We start from the raw sequence: 20,530 nt of genomic DNA on the forward strand, positions 1-20,530 counted from the left end.
TACAGCTCCCAACACAAGCTCTCTGACGAAAGCGGAAAGGACTTTTACTTCGAAATAGTAAAACTGTCGGTGGGCGGAGTTTAAGGGACGCGTAAACAGGAAGTGTAATAGCAGTTGTCATGGGCTGAAAGCTAAAGCGGCTTGCTTCTCCCTAGAGAAGTGCCCTGTCTAGGGTGTGAAATAATGTGTTATACACCATATCTAGTGGATTGCATATCCAAATCAATAGCATTTAGGATTTAGCCATGCTGACTGGCGAGTTTCCTTAGCCAGGGTTTCGTAAGTGCACTGAATGAGTTTTTTTCCGAAGCACGTTAATGATTAACAATAAAAGCAGGGATAGATTTCAGCCATAGTGCAGGCTCGAAACAGCTAGCTAGTTAAAGAAAACAGTAACAACCCAGCAGTGCCTTCAGGTGCGTGTCGGTTTGTTGTACAGCTTTGAGGAATGAATGACGAAAACTTCCGGCTGAGTGAGAAGCTGGTGTCCGCTTCCTATGTGCGGCAGGGTGTCCAGGCTCGCTGCGGTCATCAGCAACTCATCAGGACTCTGCTAGAGCAGGTAGACTTCTCATAAAACCCTGTACTGAGCACCTCAACCACCAGAAATATGCCAACAATATCCAAAGAACAAAACAACAACAACCCGTTAGACAGTACGACAATATACAGGGGGGTCCAAAGGTTTGAGAGCATCAGTGAAAATGCTTCTGTTGTGCCTTCTTTTCTAATTTAATACAGCAGCTTTCATTACAAATCCTTTTATTGACAGCAAGTTGAGTGAAAAGTAAAATCTTTAAAATATTTAGTCAAGTCGAGTGGATTTTTATTAGGGCTGGGTATTGCGACCAATTTGGCGATTCGATTCTTATTTATATGGATTCGATTCAATTAGATTCTTATTTATATGGTTTCGATTCAATTAGATTCTTATTTACATGGTGTTGATTTGATTCTTATTTATATAGATTCGATTCTTGTTTATATGGATTCGATTCTTATTTATATGGTTTCAATTCAATATCGATCAGTTATCAATATTTCATTTAAAATGTTAGTTTTGCAGACATGTTATCAATATTTTAATATAAATGCTGGTAACTGAAACCCTCCTACTTGGCTATATTACTGAAATACACGTTTTCATTAACAGTAAGGCCCACACGATTATGTTGAATTACTTTTACTTTGAGTAACAAACATTGTAACAAGAAATCATAAATATGTGCATACAATGCACACAAGGAGCAGAAACTGTACAATGCATATAACTGTAATAAAAAAACAAAACTGGAATTCATTAACAACTTGAAACGTGTTTAAGAAATAAAACCATTTTCAAAATTCACAACATGAAAGATGGCGATATTCAGGACCAGAGGCGAAGTACAGATAATATTCGCATCTTCTCAAGTAAAGTAATCTCTCAAGAAATCCCCGGATTTCCTGAATCAATTCCTAATGTGCGTGCTTTAATTGAGAGAATGTGAATATTATCTCTACTTCGCCTCTCGTCCTGAATGTATTGTTGAAATGTTTAAAATTGTACGCACATATTTATGATTTCTTGTTACAATGTTTGTTACTCAAAGTAAAAGTAATTAAACATAATTGTGTGAGCCTTATTGTTAAGGTAAACATTTCGTATCGTTTCGTTAAATTGAAGATCGATTAAAATCTGAAAATCGTTATTTTTTACCCAGCCCTAGTTTTTATTGTCATTCCTCTATACAGCTTGTGTGCAGTTGAACAAAAGGGCGTTTCTCCAGGACCATGGTGCAACACGGAACAGTATGCAGGATTACATTAACAGTGAGACAGAACAAAACAATAAATACACAGAACATGGGCTTTAAACTGTTGTGTAGTGTAGCAGCACAAGTATAGCAGTAATATTGGCAGCAAAAACAAGTTCCGTTACACAAGAGTGACTGATGCATGCAGCTTTGTTGTTTTTGGATCTTACTGGGGTAGGTGTTTGGCTTGCCCAGGTGAGCATTGGGAAGCAGCAGGGTGTTGAGTAATCTGACTGCCTCAGGGAAGAAACTGTTGCAGAGTCTGCTGGTGGTGGCATGGATGCTCCTGTACCTTCTGCCCGATGACAGGAGGGTTAAGAGTCCGTGAGAGGGGTCATTTGCAATACTGGTGGTTTTGCAGATGCAGCGGTTGTTGAATGAGGTGTCGATTGTGGGTAGAGTGACTCCAGTGATCTTTTCAGCTGTACACACAATTCTCTGTAGGGTCTTGTGGTCAGAGGCTGTGTAGTTCCCGTAACATACGGTGCGACAGCTGGTCAGAACGTTTTCTATGGCCCCTCTGTAGAAGGTGAGGATGGGAGGGGGAAGTTTGGCTCTCTCCGCTTCCTGCGGAGGCGCTGCTGAGCCTTCTTTACTAGGTAGGTGATGTTGAGAGGTCCTCTGTCATGTGCATACATAGAAACTTTTAGATTTTGACTCTCTTCATGGCTGTTCCGTTGATGTGCAGTAGTGATTGGTCCACCTGGGTCCTCCTGAAGTCGACAATCATCTCTTTAGTCTTATCAACATGAAGAGATGGATTGTTGTTTCTATTCTGCGAGCTGGTTCACCTCCTCCCTGTACTCTGACTCATCATTGTTGTTGTTGAGGCCCACGACTGTTGTATCATCAACAATCTCGATGATGTTATTTGAAATGTACTTTGCAGCAGAGTCATGAGTCAGCACTGTGAACAGCAGTGGACTGAGCACAAAGCCCTGGGGGGCACTGGTGTTCAATGTGGTGGTGCTGGTGGTAGAGTTGCTGATCCCGATGGACTGAGGTCTCCCGGTCAGAAAGTCCAGAATCCAGTTGCAGAGGAAGGTGTTTAAACCCAGCAGGCTCCACTTTATCAGTTGTTGGGGGATGATTGTGTTGAATACTGAACTGAAGTCTGTGAACAGCATGCTCTTAAGTATATGTGCATGTGTAATAGTTTGCCCCACATCATTCTTTTTATGACATCTATGAGACATCATTTTATAATGCATCACTCAGCCTTAATAGTTTCACTGTTGAGTTATTTATAGATTTAGATTTTAGCTCTCTCAGTTAATATCATGCTCATCGCTCACTGTAGACTACTGTAATTGCAGTGCCTAGATGCTACAGTATGATTGACCTGTACCTTATTACTTAACACTTTCTTCTAAATAGGTAAAGGTGCTATTTGTGAGATGTTTCCCTGTCTTCCCAGGGCAAATGTCCAGAGGAGGGATGGAACGAAAGCACCATAGAGCTCTTTCTGAATGAGCTCGCAGTCATGGACAGTAATAATTTCTTGGGGAACTGTGGAGTTGGAGAGAGAGAGGGCCGAGTTGCCTCTGGCCTGGTGGCCCGAAGACATTACAGGTAACTTACATGCTAAGTTTCATTTACATTGGTAGAATGGTGGCCTGGTGAGCAACGGCACAACTTTGTGTAAAATGAGGAGGAATGGAACTATTACATTAGTAGTTCAACCAGTCGCCATGCGTTTAGTGTCAATCCTAGAGCTACAGTGTGTGTGTTTCCCACTGTCTTTGGTAACAATTAATAGAAATCTATAACAACATATAAATTGCTTATTTATGAGCTCAGTGGGGAAAAATAATGCATCACATCTGGGTGAACCTGTCACAAATATTACATTTTGACTGGATTGTCATACAAGCTGTGTTTTTATGCCACTTCTATAATATAAGCATAACAGTAGGGTAAAATGCACATGCACCTTATGAAGAGCAGCCAAATATCAGCATTAAACATGAAAGTAAATAAAGTTTCTGACTATCTTTTAGTAACAAATGGCAAAGGTAAGGCCTGACACAAATAGCTTAAGGCAAGGCACAATAAGGGAATAGGGTAATTTATACAATATCACAATTAATCTTTGCCAGCTGATTGCCAGTAATCAATCAAATATATGCAAGTATATGGTATATTTTTGTACTGGACACAAGTACAAATATGCAACTATATTTTGTTTTTGAAATATTTTCAAAATGTTACTTTATATATGCAAATGGGCTTAATCTAATAAAAAATGAATGCATGTGCTTCCTTTGTAAAGCAGGAAATCTAGCCTTTGGATCATTCTTCCAAAAACTTATATTTTTTATTCTGAATATAATTTAAAAAAAAAAAGATTTTCAGAAATTCATTTGTTTCCTTTCTAGTAAGTGTGGTTTATACAGTTTCTAAAGGAAATGGCCATGTGATGATGACACTTAAATTGACATACAGACAGGTGACAAATTAAAGTAAAAGACAGTTTATGTTTTAGTAACAGGGTGTTGGACCAACATGAGCCACCAGAACAGCTTCAGTGCACTTTCGCACAGATTCTGCACATTTCTGGATCTGTAGTAGAGTGTTGAATATTGTTCTTTCAAAAGAAATTTCTTCACTTGTCTTTTTTTCATGATGGTGTTAGAGACCACCATATGCCATAGCATATGCTTTACATCATTTTCATATTTCTCAAAACATTCATGACTTGTGGATGAGGACGTTAAAGAATAAAAGGTGCTCACGTGGACAAGTGGAGTCTAACCATGCCAGTAAATTATCCCTCATGCAACATAACCATGTCAGCATGTTTTCCTTTAATTTGTCATGTTGTGTACATAGCAGGAAACAAGCTTTTCAAAGATAATGACATTTTGAGTGACATTTAACATTTTCACTTAAACTGTTGTAATTAAAATACTCAGCAAATGTTTATTTCACTGTATTGGCACCGACTACTGCATTATGTGTAAATGAGCAACTTTTAAAGTTTAGCTCCGCCCCACATAGCACTCATCATGTCGTTATCATATTTAAAAATCTGAAAAAACTGATGTGACAAAACTCTGCATTTCTACCTTGAGTGTCTTGCCTTAAATATATACCTGTAATATACAAGAAGTTTACAGGACAATAGCAATAGTCATCAAATTATAACTCCGTTCCACAGCAAAGTATAGAGTAGGTACAAATAGTTCATAGATCAAAAACCTTCAATTAAGAATTATGATTAAAATGTTGGTGTAACAATTTGAATATATATTAGTGAATGCTGTGTTTGCCTACATGCTCTTATATATCTATATGAGGACATATAAATGTCATATTTAAAAGTAAAAGAACTAGAAATAAATGTGTTGCAGAATAATGTAAAGGTCCAAGCATGTTACAAACTAAGCTGAAGCTCATATTCAGTTCTCTGTCTTAGATTGATCCATGGCATCGGCCGCTCTGGTGATATTGCTGCTGTTCAGCCGAAGGCCGCTGGCTCCAGTCTCCTCAACAAGATCACCAATTCAGTAGTGCTGGATGTTCTCAGATTTAGCGGTGAATGTCACATGATTACTTGGAGAAATTTGCTTTCTTGTATTAATGAATTTATTGGATGAAGCTGTTTTCTTCACACAGGTGTTAGAAGTGTGTCATCATGCTTTGTGGTGCCCATGGCAACTGGAATGAGCTTGACGTTGTGTTTCCTGACACTCCGACACAGGAGGCCATCAGCACGCTACATTCTTTGGCCTCGCATTGACCAGAAGTCCTGTTTCAAATCGATGGTCACTGCCGGTATGTCTGTAGTATGACATTAAAAATAATTAAACTAATAAATTAAAGAAAAGCTGATCACATAGTACAGTCAAGATTATATTTCTATTGCTGGTAGACAGCTTGAGTTAGCTACATCTTACCATAGCTCTCATATGGTATTATATGGTATCCTATCCTTTATAATTGATTTTTGTTGTTGATATTATGCACAAAAAAGCTTCTCTGCATAGTCAGCGTTGTTCTGTTTTAGTGGAGAGATGCATATAAACACATAAGCAATATATTTATTTTATGTCAAAAAAGATATAATACCTGTATTGTCTGGTCTAAATATGAGCAGGGTTTGAGCCGGTGGTCATTGAGAATGTTCTGGAAGGAGATGAGTTGAGGACAGACCTGGAGGCTGTGGAGAAGAAGGTCGAGGAACTTGGAGCTGAGAATATTCTGTGTGTTCATTCCACCACTTCCTGTTTTGCTCCTCGCGTCCCTGACAGGCAGGTGAACTGGCCAGTTATGGTCTGTCTCAGACATAGTATTTCTTACAACTTTCCATGGAATGGAATGAAATGGTACACATAATAAAAAGTTCTGTAGTTAATTACAGGTGCATCTAAAAAAAAATTAGAATATCGTGGAAAAGTTAATTTCTTTCCTGTAATTTAATACAAAAAGTGGAACTTACATATATTCTAGATTCATTACACATAAAGTGAAATATTTCAAGCCTTTTTTTCTTTTAATCTTGATGATTTCGGTTTACAGGTCATGGAAATCAAAAATCCAGTATCTCAAAATATTACAGTAAAGAATTTATAATACAGAAATGTCGACCTGAGAAGAGCTCTAATCAGCTAATTATCTCAAAACATCTGCAAAGGTTCCTGAGCCTTTAATCGCTCAGTCTGGTTCAGTACACACAGCCACAATCAATGATGAGATGAAATTAAATGTTGCATTTCACTTGGAAATCAAGGTCCCAGAGTCTGGAGGAAGTGTGGAGAGGCACAGAACCTAAGTTGCTTGAAGTCCAGTGTGAAGTTTCCACAGTCAGTGATGATTTGGGGGGCCATGTCATCTGCTGGTGTTGGTCTACTGTGTTTTCTCAAGTTGAGAGTCCATGCAGCGTCTACCAGGAGATTTTAGAGCACTTCATGTTTCCATCTGTTGATAAGCTTTATGGAGATGCTGATTTACTTTTCCAGCAGGACTTGGCACCTGCCCACAGTGCCAAAACTACTAGTAACTGGTTTACTGACCATGGTATTACTGTGCGTGATTAGCCAGCCAACTCACCTGACCCGAACCCCATACAGAACCTAGGAGAGACAACAGACCCAACAATGCAGATGAGATGTAGGCCACTATCAAAGCAACCTGGGCTTCCCGAACACCTCAGCAGTGCCACAGACTGATTGCCTCCATGCCACGCCGCATTCATGCAGTAATTCGTGCAAAAGAATTAAAGCCCTGACCAAGTATCGAGTGCATACATTAACATACTTTTCAGAAGTTCGACATTTCTGTATTATAAATTCTTTATTTGATTTTTGATTTCCATGAGCTGTAAGCCGTAATCATCAAGATTAAAACAAAAACGGCTCGAAATATTTCACTTTATGTGTAATGAAGCTAGAATATATGAAAGTTCCACTTTTTTAATTAAATTACAGAAAAAAACTAACTTTTCCACGATATGCTAATTTTTTTTTTAGATGCATCTGTATAAAGAGAATATAAAAAATTTGCATTCAACTGTATTTAAGATTACCAACCCGGAAGGGCGAAGGCTATCGTGTATTTTCTCTGAGTCAAGTGATGCCAGTCGACCGCATCTTTTTGAACAGCTGCTCATGCACCGTCTGGGGCATATTTAAGTTTTAAGAAATAACCTGTCTACAATTAAGATAAATACATAAAAGAGATGCAAATCACTTTTATGCGTCTTGTCGTACAGGTTGGAAGAGCTCTCTGTTATGTGTGCCAAATATAACATCCCTCATATAGTCAACAATGCCTACGGAGTGCAGTCATCCAAATGCATGCACCTCATACAACAGGTAAAGCACACATGCCTATCTAACTAATATTTTGCTGTTATCTTGCTTAGATTAAGCTGTTCAGACATGTGAGCTAATTGAGTGTATTTACAGGGTGCGCGAGTGGGCAGAATTGATGCCTTTGTTCAAAGCCTGGACAAAAATTTCATGGTTCCTGTTGGAGGTGCCATTATTGCAGGCTTTGATGAGGACTTCATTAAGGAGATCAGTAAAATGTACCCTGGTTAGTGTGTGAATCACTTCCCCTTTGTCTCTGTGAATGTGTTTTGTAAATGACAGACTCAGTTTGAGCACTTTATCAACATTTCAGATCAATAAACAGTTCAGCATAAAGAGCCCATTCGGTTTATTAGCTATGTAGCTGATTTCATGCAAACGCACAATGCATTCAGCTTCTGAAGCTGTGGTTGTTAGGCTTGAGATATTATTTCTCTCTGCATGTTTTTTTTTTTGTCTCAAACTGTTGTTCCTTATTATTCCCACCCTCCTACTGCAGTGTGAATACCAAATGCTGTAATATTGATTGTGCATTCCTTTATTATGGGACAGGTTTTACTATTTTGAGTACTCCATATCCTGTACAATTTCTATCAGAATGTTCTTTTCTGTCAGAACTGTTAGCACAGATATTTTATAAATGTGAAAAAGACTTTTTTAATTTTATTTATTTATTTATTTATTTATTTATTTTTACACACCCCTATAGCTTTTTATTATCAAAATTTTGCCCTTGTCTGAATTTATCCTGATTTACTGCTGTCCAACAGGTCGTGCATCAGCTTCCCCCTCTCTGGACGTGCTTATCACTCTGCTCAGTCTCGGGGCCAGTGGCTATAAAAAACTCCTGTCTGAGAGAAAGGTAAACCGCAGACACACGGCACTGATGCACTCAGTGCCCAATATGCTGGAATGTTCTTTTCTCTGCAGCACCTGCTAACATAAGAGAGCCGGCAGGGAATATTGATTGAGGGGGAGCTTTCAAAATAAAAAGGCTGTGGTAGTTGTGTACAACTGTGCAGTGTTAGTGGATAAATGGCCATGTCACAGAGGAATAGCTGCATTAATTCCTCTCCAGGCTTCAAAAAAGGAACAAAGGAAAATGATATTAACCTCACATGATACAGAGCATGCTTTATTTACACATTTACATTTATCTGTATCGTAAACCAATAAGATAATAGAAAAAAATAACTGTGTGTGTGTGTATATACAGTGAGGGAAAGAAGTATTTGATCCCCTGCTGATTTTGTACGTTTGCCCACTGACAAAGAAATGATCAGTCTATAATTTTAATGGTAGATTTATTTGAACAGTGAGAGACAGAATAACAACAAAAAAATCCAGAAAAACGCATGTCAAAAATGTTATAAATTGATTTGCATTTTAATGAGGGAAATAAGTATTTGACCCCCTCTCAATCAGAGAGATTTCTGGCTCCCAGGTGTCTTTTATACAGGTAACGAGCTGAGATTAGGAGCACACTCTTAAAGGGAGTGCTCCTAATCTCATCTTGTTACCTGTATAAAAGACACCTGTCCACAGAAGCAATCAATCAATCAGATTCCAAACTCTCCACCATGGCCAAGACCAAAGAGCTCTCCAAGGATGTCAGGGACAAGATTGTAGACCTACACAAGTCTGGAATGGGCTACAAGACCATTGCCAAGCAGCTTGGTGAGAAGGTGACAACAGTTGGTATGATTATTCGCAAATGGAAGAAGCACAAAAGAACTGTCAATCTCCCTCGGCCTGGGGCTCCATGCAAGATCTCACCTCGTGGAGTTGCAACGATCATGAGAACAGTGAGGAATCAGCCCAGAACTACACGGGTGGATCTTGTCAATGATCTCAAGGCAGCTGGGACCATAGTCACCAAGAAAACAATTGGTAACACACTACGCCGTGAAGGACTGAAATCCTGCAGCGCCCGGAAAATCCCCCTGCTCAAGAAAGCACATATACATGCCCGTCTGAAGTTTGCCAATGAACATCTGAATGATTCAGAGGACAACTGGGTGAAAGTGTTGTGGTCAGATGAGACCAATATGGAGCTCTTTGGCATCAACTCAACTCGCCGTGTTTGGAGGAGGAGGAATGCTGCCTATGACCCCAAGAACACCATCCCCACCGTCAAACATGGAGGTGGAAACATTATGCTTTGGGGGTATTTTTCTGCTAAGGGGACAGGACAACTTCACCGCATCAAAGGGACGATGGACGGGGCCATGTACCGTCAAATCTTGGGTGAGAACCTCCTTCCCTCAGCCAGGGCATTGAAAATGGGTCGTGGATGGGTATTCCAGCATGACAATGACCCAAAACACACGGCCAAGGCAACAAAGGAGTGGCTCAAGAAGAAGCACATTAAGGTCCTGGAGTGGCCTAGCCAGTCTCCAGACCTTAATCCCATAGAAAATCTGTGGAGGGAGCTGAAGGTTCGAGTTGCCAAACGTCAGCCTCGAAACCTTAATGACTTGGAGAAGATCTGCAAAGAGGAGTGGGACAAAATCCCTCCTGAGATGTGTGCAAACCTGGTGGCCAACTACAAGAAACATCTGACCTCTGACCTCTGTGACTGCCAACAAGGGTTTTGCCACCAAGTACTAAGTCATGTTTTGCAGAGGGGTCAAATACTTATTTCCCTCATTAAAATGCAAATCAATTTATAACATTTTTGACATGCGTTTTTCTGGATTTTTTTGTTGATATTCTGTCTCTCACTGTTCAAATAAATCTACCATTAAAATTATAGACTGATCATTTCTTTGTCAGTGGGCAAACGTACAAAATCAGCAGGGGATCAAATACTTTTTTCCCTCACTGTGTGTGTTTGTGTGTGTGTGTGTGTATATATATATATATGTGTGTGTATGTATGTATGTATATATATACACACGCACACGCACAGTTATTTTTTTCTATTAGCTTATTGGTTTACGATACAGATAAATGCAAAGAACCACCCGACATGAAGCGGAGTGCATTAAAATTGTGTAACGCACATCCTGTTTTACCACAGTCACTTGCCAGCATTGACATGTTAAAGCTGTCGTTGATGTTTGCAAAATTAGACTGATAACAGCGGTTAATTTTGCGTTCGTTATTTTATATACGGGTCGTTAGATCTAGAATTCTGCCCGCTGTAAATCATGCACAGAGATAAAGTAGTGCGATAAGATTATATTTATTTGAATGGATTTGTAATAAATAGTTATTAGAGAGAGAGAGAGAGAGAGAGAGAGAGATTGCATGTGTGAATCACTGTGCCGCCTACTAATACCACACTGTGAGTTTAATTTTATGTTACTATGTTTACAGTTGTTTATAGGCAGCGCATTAATTTAGTACAGTATTTAAGCTGGCCAGAACTACCTGTGGTATGTCCGGTTCTAACGCACACCTTCCAGCCAGTCATGTGTATATAAATGAATAAATAATAATAAATAACTATATATATATATATATATATATATATATATATATATAAATATATATATATATATATATATATATATATATATATATATATATATATATATATATATATATATATATATAAAATATGAGGGAGAGACCCTGGTGTATGTATGTGTATATATGATGGATGGAACTTGATGGAAAATCAGGTTTGTACCCATTCTGTTAAATTGTGTATTTTCAAATAACAAGCATTCAATAGACTAACTAGATTTGTTTCTGTTTTCTTATTTTGTACACATGATTTAATGAACAAAATTAAATAAAAGATAATCATGTTGCATGTTTTTTTTTAGCCACAGATTTTATAGCCAATGCATTTTGATTTCATTTTGGACAATTTCTATTGGTCATTCATCAGGACACACAATATAAATGTCAGCTGTCATTTAAAGGTTGTGAAATATTAATAACTAAAGCATTAGGTTTGTTTATGACCTCACTATTCTATGAATATAATAAAAATTGTTTTGAATGATCAACCTAATGCTGTTATTAGAGGATTTCACCATGTCAATATGTTTCAATGACAGCGTCTTGAGGACAAAAACAAACCTGCAAAAAAAAAACGAAACGGCCTTTTTGTTTACTATGCTAACACAGGACTTATCATGTGTTGCTGCATAGATTCATTTTGTCCTCTGTAATAGTGCTGAACTGTAAAACCATCAGCACTGCTATTTATAGTACACCACTACCATTAAAGCATGAGGAGAGCTAATGGGATGCTAATAAAGGCATGTAGAGGAAGACAGGAAAAGAGAAAGGGAGGGAGCGGGTGATAGGAGGACAGCAGGAGTGAGGAATAGAGAAGCAGATGGAGGGAGTATGTCAGCAGATGGAAAATTGCAACATGAGCAGTAAACAGTGCGTGCAGCAAAAAAAGGCTGATCATTGTAGGGCTATTTATAACTGTGATTTCGTACTGCCTGAAGGAGCTGTACACCCACCTGGTTCAAGAGCTGAAGATACTGGCTGATAGCCATGGAGAGAGACTGCTGCATACGCCACATAATCCCATATCACTGGGTGAGACATGCACACACTGATAGAAATCTGAGAGCTGGAAATCAGAGGAAACATGAACCTAAATGATTCTAGTGATTTTATTCTTGCTTAATCTTATTAAGGGTATTCACATTTTTCTGAATTGCTGTTTAAATACTGCAGACTCATAGGCCAGTTTAAGTTGGATGTCACGGGGGGAATTCCTTATATAAAAGTGTAAAATATTACGTAGTGTGAAGCAGTCATCATTTCAAGTCTGCAGCAAAACACTGTCACCCACCGCATCACTTATTTCCCTGTGAAAGTTATCGTATGTCAGTCAAGTTAGCGAACTGACGATAAAATACATTTTTGTGCTTTAAAGGCTTTTGTCATTTTGTCCTCCTCAGCTATGTCTCTGGATGCTCTTCAGGCTAACTGTGATAAAGCCATTACCCAGCTGGGCTCTATGCTCTTCACCAGGCAGGTGTCGGGAGCCAGGTGAGCTTTTTCTGCCTACTGCGCAGTCCTGACCAAAATATGCGTTATATTTTCATTCCCACTGTAGTCGACCTTTTTCCTCAATATTATACACTATATTCCTATATTATCCTAATTAAACACTTGTTAATATACCCAAGTTAAGGTTAAGATATCCAAATGTGTTGTTCTTTCTACAAATTCTTGATTTGAATATTAATGATTCAACCTCTTCATTTATATCAACTCTTTAAACTCCTACCTTTTTATTAAAGTTATTCATTATAACATACTGTATTATTTTCTACTAATACTATAGTATTATATATTACTATTAGAATATATTATACTATATAGTCTATCTAGAGTGCAGTTTCTAGGTAAAGATGTAATGTAATGTAAGTGTGTGTAAGTGAGCATCATCAACAGGTCCTAAAGGGTTAAGTTTCCAAAAGTTTTTTCCACATTATATTTTCCCGCAGTAAGAACCAATTTCAGTTCACGGTGGATATAGAATGGATAAACTGCTGAATTGCATATTAATGTGAGGGCTAATTTAGTATTAATGAAGGGATTTAGTATTGCTGCCCAGTTTCATAACTGCAAGTGGAGCTCTCTTTCTTATGTCTTGCTCTGCGGCAGTGATGGAGATACATAAATATTTTTGTTATCATAAATAACTTACTCAAGCGATTCCTGCTGTATCTTTAAATTTGTTCACCACTAATGTTTTCTATTAGCAATTTTTATGTTGTCAAAAAAGCACCAGTTTGTCCATATAAATTCTTCTTCTTTTTGTTTATAAAATAGTTCTTTTTTTTATAATGCAGCTAATCTGGTGCACTAGTCATTTTTTCTTGGTGTAAGTGTATTTGCTCTGTGTAGAATTAATCAGTTTCATTAGAGATAACAGTACACTGCATGCAAACATCATTAATCCAAATGACAAATTTAAAATCAAATTAAAAATCACCAGATACAGTAGACTGAAAGTGAGGCTCAGGTCAATATTTTGGAAGCATTAAGCAAAAGAGAGTAACTTCTAACTGCATGTCTGCAGTGTTATCCAGTTGTCTAATGGGTTTAGGCGTATACATCAAGACCTTTTTCTATTGATTTTTCTGATTCAGTGAGTTGATGGATACATGGTCTAACACTTTTAGTGGACTTCTAATAGATATACTAATGTGTTCTGCGCTGTGGTAGTCATGATTGAGTATATTTAGAGCCATTAAATCAGTGAATTTTCAAAGCTGTAATATTTAAGACTAATTATGCGAGACTATAACGTGACTCTTTTTTTTCTATGATTATAATTATATAATTATTAAGATAATTTTGTTAGCCACACAAAACCTGACCATATGTCTTTATTCTGTTTTGAATAATAAACTGTGTAATAAATTTACCTAAAAAAAAAATCTGTAGATAACAGTATAATGCACAGAAGCACCTAAAACTTTATCCTTATCATGAAACTTAGGTTTTGAATATGCAAATTGTGAATACATCCACTCACGTCCTCTGGCTGTATTTCCATATTAGAACACGGCAAGCTGTTGTATTTTTATGGTGCAATAACTGTTCTCACATTCAATATTAACTCAGATCGAGCTTTTCAGTTCCCCCATGTTGCAAACCTGCAGTAGTGATGATTTACACACTTTGAGCAGTCAATTGACTCAAGTTAAAAAGGACTCGATTGTAAAAACATTTAAATTGATATTTACAGCATTTTTTTTACAGGCACACCGAACCAGAGCAACTTTATAGAAGTGCTTTGTAGCCTCTATATAAATAAAAAAACAAAAACGCACATCTTCATGCTAATTCATGAGGTCAGGGACTAAGAATACCATCGAGCTAAAACCATGTTGGGGGAGTTTATTACAACATGAACACAAGATAAGTTTTATTATGTATTTATTTATTTATTTATTAAATAGAAGTGTTAATACGAGTGCTTGGTGAGTGGTGGTTCTTCTGTCTTCATTTGAAAACAGCCAGGTGAAGTTCATTTCACCACCTGGGTGCCAGGACGGTAAAGATTCTTGATGTATGTCTTCCTTATACCTTGTGGGCTGGTGGGTTAAGCGTTGCTAGAGGCTCGACATGATTGAGGTGCAGTGCAGGGTGTGATGAGTGCCTACAGTGCATTTTTGGCTTGCAGGATTATACTGGAGCCAGTGGAATTAACACAGTATCAGGGTGGTGTGGGAGAACTTGGGGAAGGTTGAGTCTTGCAGATCTGTTCTGCATCAGGTGGATACTAGGGCAGACCTACACAAGAGACTGAACAGGCATCTGATTGGCCACTATGGATAGAAATAGCCAGATCCTCCTGATGTTACAAAGGAGAAATCTGCATGACTGAGTCTGAGGTTAGCAATGTGACACAAGAAGAATGTCCAGAACTACTCTAAGGTTGCGTGCAGTGTCAGATTGTGTGATCTGAGAGTTGCCGAGGAAGATCACAAAATATTGACATGGGGATGCATCTCCAGGGATGTACAGCAGCTCAGTTTTGCTGGGATTTAGTTTCCGCTGATGAGCTGCCATACATGATGAGATGTCCTTAATTAAAATACTGTTGATCAGAGTCCCAGCTTAATTTAATTGGAATTCACTGCTCTGTGAAATACTGTGAGAATCTGTTTTTTTCAGCTAGCTTTACAGAGTAGCTGCGGCTGTCCTAAAATAGCTAAAACGGCATAAAAATCAATTTGACTAGAATGTTTATCCAGCTTGGTCATTTCAATTGCACCTGTCTGAGCTAGTGATGAAAAGATGTATGTTTGGACTAACAGAGAGCGACTCTTAGGATCTTGATCGAAGCCCTTAATCCTCATAAGCTTGGATTGTGTTTTCTCTCAGTTGGAAGCCACTTTGGGGAAAAAGATTCTGACAAATATGCTGTAAATATATTTGCTTCTACTCTTAAAATAAAATTCCTTCTACTCTTCTTTTTGCAGGTTGATTTTACAATCACGTTTTGACATCCATTTAAAAGAGTGGCACAGGAAGTGTCTTGATAGATTCTAAAATTGTTCCTGAACTAGTTTCCTCTCTATTGTTTCAGGGTTGTGCCACTGGGAACCGAACAAACTGTGAGCGGACACACGTTTCGTGGCTTCATGTCACATTCGGATGCCTACCCATGCCCATACCTTAATGCTGCTTCTGCTATTGGCATCACCAGAAAAGACGTGGAGCTCTCCATCAAAAGGCTGGACAAATGCCTCAAGGCCCTTAAGAAAAACACAAAGGGAGAGAAGTGTGAGTCAGTATCATCGCCTTCAGGTCCTGATGACCAAACTGTTCCCTGAACCAAATACCGCCTTTAAAAAGATTGTTTGTGAGATCTGTCTGCATTGCACTTCTCTTCTGGACAAAGCTGAATAAAAGAGCCAATTAAGTTTCCTGTTTTGTACTGAACTGGGAAGTAGCTTTAAAAAGCATCACCTGCTGAGGTTTTTAGTTGCTGTCTTCTCTAGCAAGCCAAAATATTTGGTGCAGAATATGACTGAAGACATTTATTAATAAAACTATTTCATTTAATCAGTTTAAATAGTCTGCCTGGTTGCTATTTATAGAAGCTCTTTAATGGTTTATGGATGCTAGGGGTGACAAAAATATCATAAATATCATATTATGATACGTGAAGACCTTCCTGATGATATACGATATGTATCACAGGAAGGTGAGTTTTTGCTCAATGAGAACTAAACCAGTCCTATTGCCAGTGCAGTTAATGAACCCTTATTACTGGTAGGACTGATATGTACCTGGCTATATTCATACACCCAGCTGGTATTACTGATCCACATCGGCAGTTGATGAAGGATATAATAAGGGGGCTAGTTGTGAAATATATGCTTGCTCGCTATGCTGTGGATCAGTAGCACTGGATATAAAAGTGTGCTACTGCAAAGGATAAGAACCTGTTTAGAATACAAATGGGAAGCCTACAGGGAAACATATGAGAGGTTATGAAGCCTATACCTGAAGAATTGAACAGAAGCCACAAGAACTGAAATGCACAATCACCTCTACTAATCCACTTACAGTGTGTAAGAGTGCATGTGCTCTATGTCTCAGGAGGGGATGTTTAGCAGTAGACATTTAAAATAGGCACTTATTCTCTCTCTCTCTCTCTCTCTCTCTCTCTCTCTCTCTCTCTCTCTCTCTCTCTCTCTCTCTCTCTCTCTCTCTTGTATTTTGTTTTTTTTAGAATTCTGACTTCAAAATTTGGGTTTATTTAAACAGGCACAGTGTGCAATCTATGCTACAAACTTTTAATTATTGTTCCAGCGAGTGCCATTTTCCTTAACTAAATAAGCTTTTGCAAAACATGGGTTCAAATCTTTGGATTTTAAGCATTTTCTCTAATTTCAGTATGATATATGCAGCAGGGACTGTTTTGTTGCACTTGAATTGACTTGCCTGAGTTCATTATCTGGTACACCGCACCTAATTGCTAATCCATACGTCTGCGTTACACATGCAATGTTGTCGCATTTTTCACTGCATTGCTCATTACACATACAATAGATGGGACACCAGTCCAGTTCAGAGCACCATGCAAACCCACATTCACACCTACAGGAAATGTAACATAACATGTCTACCTATCATCATGTTTTTGGGAAGTGGGAAGAAAATGAAGTTGGAGTGGATTTTAGGATTGAAGCAGGGACCTTGGAACTGTGAGGCAGCAATGCTAAACACCGTGTCATTGTGCCACCCTAAAGGTATCATTTCTTTTTTTTCGGTACTGAACTACAGGCATTTACATACACCTAAATTACTGGACTAACTTCCTCAGTTTCCAAACTACACACTAATGCCAGGGTCTTCGGTTTGTCTCTCTGAGGGAACTATCGAAGAGTCTTATGTTATTCTCTATAACAGGGGTGTCAAATCTTATCCGTAAAGGGCCAGTGTGGATGCAGGATTTCATTCCAACCAATCAGAAGTCACACCAGAGTCTACTGAAAGCAGGAATCAGGTGTGGCTCCTGTTGGTTGGTATGAAAACCTGCAACCACACCGGCCATTTGCGGATAAGATTGGGCACCCCTGCTCTATAACAAATGGAGTAGTTTCAGAAGTTTCCAAGCATAATCACTTGCTTAGAACCCTTAACTATCCAATGAACCATTATAGAACCTTTATTGCTAAAAGTGTAAGCCTTATTATACAGTGTCCAAAAAGTCAGGAGCCAGTGGGATTTAAACTACAAATATGTGATTCTGTGTTTATTTACTTATTTACAAACGCACATTTTTAGATTTTTTTTTCCTTATAGGTAAAATGGCATTAATATCGGATGAGAGAGTAGAGGTAATGCTCTTGGTACTTCTTGTTACTCCTGACGTTTCGGACATCCTGTACATACAAGATTCCAATGAGTTTAGGAGGTTAAACCAATATTCCATTGTTTTTCATCATTCTCATTAATAAGGAAAAACTAGTTCTAGATGTCCAGGGTGTCCTAGAAGTCTCCATACATAGGGGACTATGTACAGCATGCCAGCAACACGTCGGTTGTGCCTTTGTCAGTGGATGTACGTGGACGTTCACTTGTCGGTTGGTCCTCAACACTTGACTTCCAGTCTTTTTGAATTTGTTAATAAGTTTGGGAGCAATGTCGTGTGTGATGTGGTCGCCATGTTTCCTGTTAAAGTCTATTACAACATTGTGACAGCTACCCGATCCAGCCATGAATATGATTTCATTACAGTATTAATTTTTTGTCAAAGGCGTTCTTAAAGGCTATCTGAAAAAAAAAATACATATATATATATATATATATATATATATATATATATATATATATATATATATATATATATATATATATATATATATATATATATATAAATTATAAATATAAATAAACTGAGTAGGAAAAATTTTGTAAGACATTTGGTTAAAAAGTGTTCATTTCCCCAATGTATAGAGACTTTTGGGACATGCTGTAGTATAAGTATTGACAAAGTTTTGTATTTGTTTGTCAGGCTGAGGAGATCTGCAGCATCTGTTTCTAGCAACAAGGTGTTGAGTCAGCCTGTTCCCAGCACTGGATAATGGTTTTTATGTTCAGCGCAGCAACACTGCCATTAATAATTCATGGAAGATGATCTGAAACCATCCCTTTTGTTTTCTCTCCACTCCCACCTTTGTTCCGGTTTTTACTTTAAATATACTTTTTCTTTCTGACTTGCTTTATCTTTGCCACTGCAATGGCAGGATTGTGAATTGTTTCTCTCTCTCTCTCTCTCTCTCTCTCTCTCTCTCTCTCTCTCTCTCTCTCTCTCTCTCTCTCTCTCTCTGCTGAGTCAACAGTTTATTCATTTGCACTCTATCTGTACCCACTTTTATTTCCCTTCTCACTCTTTACTCTATAGCCTGCTGCTGACTTTGCACCATAGCATTTTGTACAGAGTGGCTAAGAGCCGGACATTAACTTGTGCTTGATTATGAAATATTGATCAGCCTCACTGCAGAGCTCAAGTCTTATGATGGCACCAGTACCGATTTCACTGGGGAAACTGCTCCTCCCAGTGCTTGATGTGGTTTTACATTTATTAATTACAATTTATTAGTAGTCGCAGCTTGTGGATCAAATCATCAGTGAATTGACAGTAAGAACGTCCCATCTCTCTCCAAGGTGCTGATCTGCTGTTAAACATTAAACACACAGCTTACATATGAATGTAACAACGACATATTGCCTTCTTCTGTACCCCAAAAATAACCTGGTGGACTTTAAGAGATGTAACATACCTAAACCTAAATGTAGGGTGTGTGTTAATATGACTGAATAAAATATTTACTGTATGTTTTTAATCAATCTTGTTTGACTTTCCCTGAAGCATCGCAGTACATTGTTCATTGCTGAACGGTACATTGAACATCATAATCAACACATAATTTCTCTCTCTCTCTCTCTCTCTCTCTATCTCTCTATCTCTCTCTCTCTCTCTCTCTCTCTCTTTTTCTCTCTTTTTCTCTCTCTCTCTCTCTCTCTCTCTCTCTCTCTCTCTCTCTCTCTCTCTCTCTCTCTTTTTCTCTCTTTTTCTCTCAGATGATCTTTAAGATGCTTTTGCTGGCCCTGATCTCACTCTACAAAAAGGTTCTTGTCATTTTCAAGCCCCATCCATTTTGTGTGTTGCTTTACTTGATTTAGATGACAGTTTTATTTCATATAGGCTATCCAAACACATATTCTAATCAAATTGGTTTAGCTCATTAGGTGTGACTAGCTGGGTGCATGGTGGCTTAGTGCTTAGCATGTTCGCCTCACACATCCAGGGTTGGGGGTTCAATTCCTGCCACGGCCCTGAGTGTGTGGAGTTGGCATGTTCTGCAGGGGTTTCCTCTGGGTACTCCGGTTTCCTCTGACATGTAGGCTGATTGTCCATGTCCAAAGTGTCTGTATGTGAATGTGTGTATGTGATTGTGATATTCCCTGCGATGGATTGGCACCCCTCCTTGTGCCACATGCTACCTGGGATAGGCTCTAGGTTCCCTGTGATCCTGTATGATAAGCGGTATAGAAAATGGATGGATGTAACTAACTGCTGCTTTCAATCCCCACACTGAATACTGTGATGATAAAATGAATCACAAATTAAACAAAACTTTCTGACTGAAATTAATGAGCACTGTGAGTTTATGTTCTGAAACTTAATATTAAGTACTTTATTAAGCTTTATTAAGATTCCCCTTCACTGGAACTAGGATGCCCAAACATGTTCCAGCATAACAAAGCAAGCTCCATAAAGAGATGGTTTGCCAACGCTGGAGTGGAAGAACTCGAGCAGCCTGCACAGAGCTCTGACCTCAATCCCACCGAACACCTATTGGATTAATTGGAACACTGACTGTGCACCAGGCCTCCTCGCCCAACATCAGTGCCTGACCTCACTAATGCTCTTGTGGCTGAATGAGCACAAATCCCCATAGCCAC

General features: G+C 38.4%; 1 protein-coding gene across 1 annotated transcript; it reads left to right on the plus strand.

Annotated features, from left to right (window-relative positions):
• Positions 1-96: 96 nt before the first annotated feature.
• On the plus strand, positions 97-16,118 carry sepsecs (Sep (O-phosphoserine) tRNA:Sec (selenocysteine) tRNA synthase). Its single transcript, XM_017472118.3, has 11 exons — positions 97-562; positions 3,214-3,368; positions 5,215-5,333; positions 5,415-5,573; positions 5,896-6,049; positions 7,510-7,612; positions 7,706-7,835; positions 8,380-8,471; positions 12,025-12,118; positions 12,487-12,577; positions 15,636-16,118. The coding sequence occupies exons 1-11, from the start codon at positions 449-451 to the stop codon at positions 15,880-15,882; spliced, it is 1,458 nt and encodes a 485-aa protein (XP_017327607.1). The 5' UTR covers positions 97-448; the 3' UTR covers positions 15,883-16,118.
• Positions 16,119-20,530: the final 4,412 nt, after the last annotated feature.

Source organism: Ictalurus punctatus, chromosome 7, assembly GCF_001660625.3.
Source record: "Ictalurus punctatus breed USDA103 chromosome 7, Coco_2.0, whole genome shotgun sequence".
NCBI lineage: Eukaryota > Metazoa > Chordata > Actinopteri > Siluriformes > Ictaluridae > Ictalurus > Ictalurus punctatus.